This window comes from Lactuca virosa, chromosome 9 (assembly GCF_052849685.1).
Source record: "Lactuca virosa cultivar CGN04683 chromosome 9, Lactuca_virosa_CGN04683_v6, whole genome shotgun sequence".
Lineage (NCBI taxonomy): Eukaryota > Viridiplantae > Streptophyta > Magnoliopsida > Asterales > Asteraceae > Lactuca > Lactuca virosa.
The window spans coordinates 23,147,566-23,155,987 of record NC_136434.1 but is presented as its reverse complement, the minus strand read 5'-3'; the positions used below and the strand labels follow the sequence as shown (position 1 = coordinate 23,155,987).

At 37.8% G+C, this 8,422-nt stretch overlaps 1 protein-coding gene across 1 annotated transcript; it reads right to left on the bottom strand.

The window, feature by feature from the left end:
* Positions 1-1,455: 1,455 nt before the first annotated feature.
* Positions 1,456-7,403, bottom strand: LOC145139031 (uncharacterized). Its single transcript, XM_079072992.1, has 7 exons — positions 6,950-7,403; positions 6,783-6,901; positions 5,883-6,563; positions 5,450-5,524; positions 2,412-3,099; positions 1,957-2,318; positions 1,456-1,880 (listed from the first exon to the last, which is right to left on the bottom strand). The coding sequence occupies exons 1-7, from the start codon at positions 7,401-7,403 to the stop codon at positions 1,533-1,535; spliced, it is 2,727 nt and encodes a 908-aa protein (XP_078929118.1). The 3' UTR covers positions 1,456-1,532.
* Positions 7,404-8,422: the final 1,019 nt, after the last annotated feature.

Genomic DNA, 8,422 nt, shown 5'->3' with positions numbered 1-8,422 from the left:
AAAACAAGTATTGCTCCCCCCCTCCCCCCCCCCCCCCCCCACATCAATGCCTTTGTGTAACCCAAATTGTATCAACACATCATTGACTTGAACTTGCCACAAACTAAAGTTGATCCTTTGATCATATTTCTCTACATAGAACTTCATGGGATTGAATTTTAAATCATATTCATGTCTCAAAACAATATTATATACTAGAAAAATATGCACCGAACCTATAAACTAATACAACAATAAAGGATTCCCAAGAAAGAAAGAGGTAGGTCACAACGGACACACTTAAATACAAAATCTTTCCTACCCATAACCCTGGACATGTATATACTCGTTGCTCACATATAATTCTATCATACAAAAAATGCAACTAAATCCTCATTTTTAATATGGAAGCTTAGATCTAGTTACAACCATAGGGCATATTACGAACCTTCAAAGTATTGAGACACCTTGCAATATGACCAATAAAAATTTCTTTTATGATGTGGAAGATCCGACAAAATCTATAACCATAAAGCATATTATAAACCTCTAAAACCGTGACCTCTCCTAAAACCAATACCTTTGATACCACTTGTTTGGAAAATGGCATCAAGGATCCCTAACAACCATCCAAAGCCAATAATTGAGAATATAACTAAACACAAAAATATATGTGGAAAACTCCAAAATCAAAGAATAAACACAGTCTTAAAAAAAGATTTAATATATGATAAATTGTTACAATCACAGAAACTAATATCTCAAGCTTCTCCCAAATTACCCCACTCTCTAAAGTTTTCGCTAACAATTTTCTACACTCTAATACATGAGAAAGAAAAGATAAAATCAAACACTTCAAGTATATTGATTGGAGTTTTTTTTGGACCAAAAGCTTTAGACTCTTTTTATAAGCTTGGAGTCCACCCAAACTTTCATCTTTATATGAATGCGAGATGGAGAACCTTTCTTTCATATAGACAAACTCAACAAAGAATACGAATACATAGAATCACTAATTAACTATAAGTTTGAAGATGAGAAAAGAGAGCATATGCCTCTTTTAGATAAAACAAAAACAAACAAACACGGAAGCAATCGAATACAAGTAATTTGCGGTTTTTAAGGAGATTTCAGAGTTATCAAAAAGTGTGCAAGGGTTGAATGGTTAAAATCTTTGAAGAAGATGAGAGCATCAAGATCTTGTTATGGTCATCACCCTTCTGTTTTCCATCATCATCGTTTTCCAAAGTACATCCAAGCTTTAGTTGTTAAACTTCTTTAAAAAAAATTCGAGTTGCCCTGTTGGAACAAATGTGAAACTTGTTTACTATTTTACGTCACAGCTTGCATTTGGGTAAAAGTTCGGCACTGGGTTTCCATGAGACTCCCAAAGCAATTACCAGCTAGAAAAAGTGGTTTAGTCTCAAATAGATACAAACACAAGTTACTATTTTTTTTTTTTATCAAAACTGTACATATTTGATACGGATTTTCATTTGTACTTCGAAACAAAATGTTAAGCACAATGGTTTGTCTATAACTTTATAAAATTGTCAAACACTTGATTCCATGTCACGATCATGTACATGCACTTCAACATCTCTTTGTAAGATGCACCTCCATAACTGCATCTTAACCTTCACATGAAAATTTCCCCGAACAATACAACTAACCATGGACACAGAAAGGGCTAATGCCATTGACACACTACTGATAAGAAAGAGACCCCGAAACCCATAAAGATTCAAGATTTTTGGCGAAGGGGAAGAAAAATCCTTTGACATCATTGCAGATTCACGTTTCAACCATTTATCCTCTAATGCTTTCAATGTCCCATCTTCCCGCATCTTTGCTATCTGAGTTGACATCTCTCCAGCCATGGGTGAACCTTTCTGGAACACCTGCAAACATAGCTAATACCTACATCACACACATGGACACATAATTGACGTATAGAATTGTATATACACCACTTACAAAGCCGAAGCCATTAGTGGTGGATGCTGTTGCGATTAAAGAGAAGTGAGAACCCGGATACATAGCAAGGATTGTTTTGACATAAAGAATCTCATCGATGATTGCATCAACATTTCCATTTATTAATGCTTTAGAGTAGGCCTCATGTGTATACAGTTCCTCAATTTTGAAGTTGAGGTTTTTAAAGACAGCTCCTCTTAAGGGCGAAGCACCTTGGAGTCCGACCTCTATCTCCTTCATTCCAATCTGTTGTATTGTTAAAAGTGAACTCAATGTTGCAGTGTAACTTGACGTGAGCACAAGCACTACAAAAACCCAAACAGTGACCACAAATCTTGATAGATTACTTTGCAGCTTCTCCCCTGAATCACCAAATTTTTGTGGGTGTTTCTTAGAAAGTTGAAGATTGATATCAATGTTCATAAGATCAAATCTTTAAGAGTTAGAGAGCTTACTGTGAGCATAAACAAGCGTCGAAAAAGCAAAACAGACAGTTGTTCCGATTTGCTGACATGCAGAACCTTGAAATTCGTCATTTGTACGATGTTCAATAAACCAAATGACAAACCCTAAAAAGAGAAAGAAACAAGCACTTGTGATCCAAAGATCTGCACTAAGAGGATCTAGAAAGATCCAAATGCTTTTCTTGGCGTCTCGGACTATTGTTCCAGTTCCTAGATCAGTGAAGGGTAATGTGAAGTCAACATAAATAGATCTATTTGCTGTGATCGTTATATCCCCAATAGCAGCATCATATTCCTTAAGAGAGACTTTGTCGATTAGATCATTGTAACTACGCCCATCCTTATAAGGGTATGGAATAATCTCAATCCCTACTCCATAGTCTAAGGCATTAAACGCAGCATTGAAAACATCCCAGCAGAATCCACTCACACCCGATTCATTTGTTTTTGGATCGATAGTGAGTTGTACTAAATTCGGGAATGTGCTGAAATCTGGAACCAGAATTCTCAGCTTCTTGCCATTCGATTTTAGCTTCAAACTTTTTAAAAAGGTTGAAGTCGCATGTGCTGTTAAAAGGGTTTGAAAGATAAGCAACATCAATATCAGGAATGGAAAGAACCTGCAATCCGCCATTGGCAACACAAAATTTAAGTTTCCTGCAGCTCTTGGAACATGGTACTGAACAGTACTAATAATTTTACACAGTGATTAATAATATATGATCTCCTGAGAGCTCATTGATTAACATTTGATTTTCAGTTCTGGCTGCCAAGAAATAGTTGACACTGACTACCGAATTCAGAAAAAATATCTGGTCAGCGTTTCTTTTTTCTAAACCATTTAAGCCACCTTATTTGGTCAAAACTATCATCAATGCAAACCTGCCAGATAGATGGGACAGATGGATGTGGTAGCGGATACAAATTAGAAAGAACAGTTAACATTATGATTAAGAAAGGGTTTTAATTATATTACTATTATTTATGATATGATAAGCAATTTCATGCTCCTAAACATTCCCAATCACGGACAAGTTCACCTTTCTGGAGTCCATAGCGGACCTTAGTAGAGCATTGGGGTCCCGGGCCACTGCTCAATCTCCAGCACGTAGTGTAATTTTTTTTTTTTTTTTTTTTTTTTTTGTTTTTTTTCTTTTTTCTGTTAGGTGCACCGGCTTGAAGTACGAGGGACACCCCTACTAAAACAGTATGCATCTGTTATTCTCGAACAATTATTGTGCGTCTTTGAACAGCCAAGAACAAAAGAAAGACGACGGCTGTGGAACAAAGTCATTTCAAAAAAATTAATTATGATAGTAAATGTAAAAATATTTTGTGAATTTTTGGAACCGGAAACCGGTGGAACCGAAACTGGATAGAACGGATCGGGCCGGAACCGCATGTTGCTATTTCTCGAGGACCGGTTCCAACATTGAAAACACGACAAGAACGGGTAGGAACTGAGACCGGTAGAACCGACGGTCCGGTTCGGTTCTTAATTTCGGCCGACTTCGGTTCCCAGGCCAGGTCTGATTAACTAATTAATACTCTAATATATATATATATATATATAATATAATATAATATAAACGCCACTACAAGAAAAATACCCTTTAATGAAACGCGAACAATGACACACATTGATTTACGATACACATTTTTTGTGTGTCCTAAAAATATTGTCGGCCTTCCAAATTTTGAAGGATAGAGGACACGCATTTGTGTGTGGCCTAAAATTATTGTCCCACAAAAAAAATTACAAACACGGAGGGCGCTTATTTTAAATGTGCGTCCTCTGTGAATGTCGTTTTATAAGTTTTTTACTCAGAACGCGTGTTCTTAAAGGAAATGAAATCCTTTAAAATTCTAATTTTGAAATACCCCGCTTCAAGATATCCCTTCACTCTCTTCTTCCCTTCTCTCTACAAACCCTAATCACCATACCATTTCTGTTTCAAGGCGTGTACATGACCTTATATTTCTCCACCGCCTTCAATATGTTCTTGAAATCAAATCTCTCCATGAGAACCAACCTCTCGCTAACCGATGTCACACTGATCAACATAAAGAATCTGAACACGTGAAATTGAATGGACGATTCTAGGGCTTTTTTCAAGAACACACACTTATCGCTATCTCTATCTCTATTTCTCTCTCTCTCTCTCTCTCACACACACACACACACAAAATTGAAGGGACGGTTCTAGGGATTTCTTCAAGGGCCATTTAAAACGTAAAGGGGTGCTCTCTACAATAGTTTGGCGACGTCGGCTCACCTCACCTCATTGGCGACTGTGACTCCTCAAAGATTTAGAGTTGTGCTCGGTGATTTAGCAACTAACAGAGGTCTAAGGTTATGTGTTTGTGTGTGGTACTTAATGACTCAGATTAGGAAGCTTGATAACACTGAGTTTAGAAACCCTTGGCAAAGACGTACATTTGGGTAAGTTTTTTTTCTATTTTTGTTATTTCTTCATTAAGATTTGCTTTGCTATGCAAAAATTAACACCGTTAGGATCATGAGGCTTTACTTTGTAAGAAACTTTTCTTTGTCTGTCGCTATCTGCTAGTCCGCTTGTGTTGAATTATTACACAAATGGATTGAAGATATATGTCTCAATCTATTTGTTTAAAAAATAATTTCCTGTTGGTTTGATAAAATTGCTTTTCCAAAAAGCGTTTCTTTCTCTTTATGAGAATTGAATTTTGGGAATACAATAATACCAAACATGTATGGTTCATAGTCACATAGTTCGCGGTACAGTCCGGTACGGGAACGAGGATCGGGAACGAGATTCGGCAGTTAGGACGTATCGGATACGGCGGGGGTAGGTTCATTTCGGTACGTCCCGGTACGTTCCGATACGGTGTATCGTGTATTTCAGTACGGTGTACCCATGGTTAATACAAAAGTTCCAGCCATATTTTACTTCAAAACACATTAACAGGAAAACAAAAAACATAATTTTAATATTTCCCAGCAAAATTACTTTAAAAAACAGTTAAGTAATAAACTAACACTTCAATACATCAAAACAGTTTTCCAGCAACACATCAAAACAGTTTTCCAGCAACACATCAAAACAGATTCCAAGTTTCCAACACTAAAAAACAAAAAACAGAATTCCCAAAAAACAATTTAACAGAAAAGTTTTCTTCAATCCACGCGTTGTCTTTTTCCTTGCCCATTCTCCATGTCTTCATCTAAATTCTCCCAAAGCATTTCTTCTAATCGTGAACTTAAGCCTTCAATGTAAGTGTTTTCGGGATTCATGTCCCACTTTTTGTATGGCCCGCTCTATATGAATCCGAGAAACGAGATAGGAGTCGAATATTGGAGTGAATGAAAACCAATTTGTCGGCTCTTTTGCAATTTAACCTATTTCTTTTCACATTGTGAATGTAAGAATAGGTACTCCAATTTCTTTCCGTCGAAGAGCTACTAATCGGTTGGGAAAGTACCTTCTTTGCTATCACGGCTAATTCCGGGGTTTCGGCCCCATATGTTGACCACCAATCCATTGCATCCATTGTCACGACATCCGTTTGTGTTGCCGCCATGGAATAGATTCCTTTTTTCATATGGAATGTTGTGAATTGTTCTCGTAACACTCGTTCCTCCTCTTCATTTTCGGACATTCTATGGAATGCTTTCATGACACCAATCACAACCTCTTTATCTAGATTTGGAGCTTTCCTTAGAATACCCCCCGGTGCTAACTTTTGAAGATATTGTCTATCATAAAATCTTGGAGTTAATGCAAACCCCAAACAATGTAATTGGATTGTCATTTTCTTCCATCTAGCTAACACTATCCTCTCAACTTCCGGGTAATAGCTTGAATACGTATTTTCTTGCATAATGTCTTTAATCTCCCCCAACATGTTATCCATTTTTTCATAAATCTCACCCATTTTAGGACCTTCCCCATCACAAAACTTGATGAGTAGGAAAATGGGTTTTGTAATTGCTAAAACATTGTCTACATCTTCCCAAAACAAATCATCTTTGATTGTATCCGGAACTTTTAAACCAAGAACTTTTGTGTTTTCATCTCCATTTTTAAGCCACTCCCTCCAAGAATTAAGGACTATAGTTGTGGAAAGAGCCTCTCTACAATCCTTGATTCTTTTTAACAAAATCTAGTGAGATGCAAACCTTGTTTTAGCCACCCTTAACAACTCTAATGTGGAATTTTCTCGAAAAATTGACAAGACTTGAGTGTGGTTTAGAAAGTACTTGACAATTGTTTTTCCTCTCTTATAGGTATTATTTAACCAAAAAAATTCATTTGATAAATCTTTGAAAATCAAATTTAGAGTATGTACGCAACAAGGTGACCAAAATACATGTTTGTATACCTTCTCGACTTCTCTTCTGGCAGCTTTGCAATTAGCCGCGTTATCCGTGACCACTTGCAAAACGTTGCTCGATCCAACCTCATCGATAGCTCCAAGAAGATACTTAGAGATTTCCACTCCTGTTTTTTCGACCCCCGAGAAATCTTCCGCTTACATAAACATAGCACCACGGGCATTCACCGCAAGAACATTGATGAGTGGCTTATGTTTGACATTAGACCACCCATCGGAAACAATAGAAACTCCTTGCGTGTACCAAGTATCTTTGACTTGGGTTAGGTCTTTCTCAACATCTCTAATGCACTCATCTAACAATACGGTTCTTGCTTTTTCAGTAGACGGAGGTTTGTATCCCTCCGGTGCCTTCTTGAGTGCATTGAGCATTTCAATAAAGTGTGGATTCCGCAAGACGTTAAACGGGATACCATTAGCACACAATCCTCTAACTATTTTCATGTCAACCACATTCCGCTCCATAAGACCAAAAGATTCCTCAATTCCTTTTCTTGATGTTGCTTTTTTCGAAAGTATAGAATTCTTTAAAGATTTTGAAACACCTCCGCTCTTGGCTTCTTTAACCTTGCTCAAAAGTCTTTGTAGCTTCTCCCGGTCCTTAATCATAACCGGACATCTTCTTATTTCTGCTGTTTTCCCAGGTTGAGCCCCAAAGAAATGTGTGTGAATTCTGGTATAGGAGCTTGTGTACTGGACTTTGCAGTGGTTGCAAATCCATATCTTTGCCCCCCTGCATTTTTACCGGTTCCGGAACCAGTAAAAGTGACTTCTTCCAATAGAGGCCTGCTAGCATCCTTATCATGCGTTTTCTTGCTTCCTGATGTACCTATATCTGATGCTCTTTGGTCCTCATTCTCAAGATCAAGAAAAGCTTCAGGTGGTGGTTGTGTTTCACTATCTTCTGTGCGGTTAAAAGATTTGCCAAATACCATTTTCACACCAAGCAAATCAATAAAGAAAGAGTATATTGGAAAGGTTCTGTGATGAAGAAGCGTAACAGAAAAAGAACAGAGCAATAGAGAGAGTAATGTGGGTGAACTGGTGAGTAGTGATGTGGGATAAGAGGCATCTTAAATAATTATTGGAATCGAGATTCACCGGAAGAATCGGATGTAGGAATCGAAGAAATATACCAGGAATCGATGAAATCGATAACTTTATCGTAGCGTCAAACGTTTTTTCACAGATAAGCAAGTTCCCGCTCAAACCAAAATCGGCGACCCCAAGTCCAAAATTGGCGATCCTAATCATGTTTCTGTGCAATCTGGATCGCTGATTTCATGGTTCCATGACCGAATTGAAGATTAAACGGGATCGCAGGGTACCCGTATCGGACAGCGAATCGGCCACCGACGGGAACGCAAACGCACCCGGTTTGGGAACGGGACGTTCGGAACGGGGATCGTGAGTCATATGGCGATCTATGTGACTATGGTATATTTAGCTTGAATTAGAAGTAGGTCAAGATCCTACAATAAATAAGATACTATGATCCTATGTCCCAGTCATTAAATCAAAGCCAATGGTCAAGAAAATCCATTTTGCCTAAAGAATTATACATTTTAGCGAAATGATTACATTTTCCATGTGTGTGCCTGATGCGACATCAACCTCCGGCGGCTCTT

Excerpts from the sequence above, each read along its gene's own strand:
- LOC145139031 (XM_079072992.1), bottom strand. The coding sequence starts at position 7,403 with ATGATTAAGGACCGGGAGAAGCTACAAAGACTTTTGAGCAAGGTTAAA. Across the intron at positions 3,100-5,449 it reads TGCTGGAAAACTGTTTTGAT|TACCATGTTCCAAGAGCTGC; the intron begins GTATTGAAGTGT and ends AGTACTGTTCAG. Across the intron at positions 2,319-2,411 it reads GACGCTTGTTTATGCTCACA|GGGAGAAGCTGCAAAGTAAT; the intron begins GTAAGCTCTCTA and ends TTGGTGATTCAG.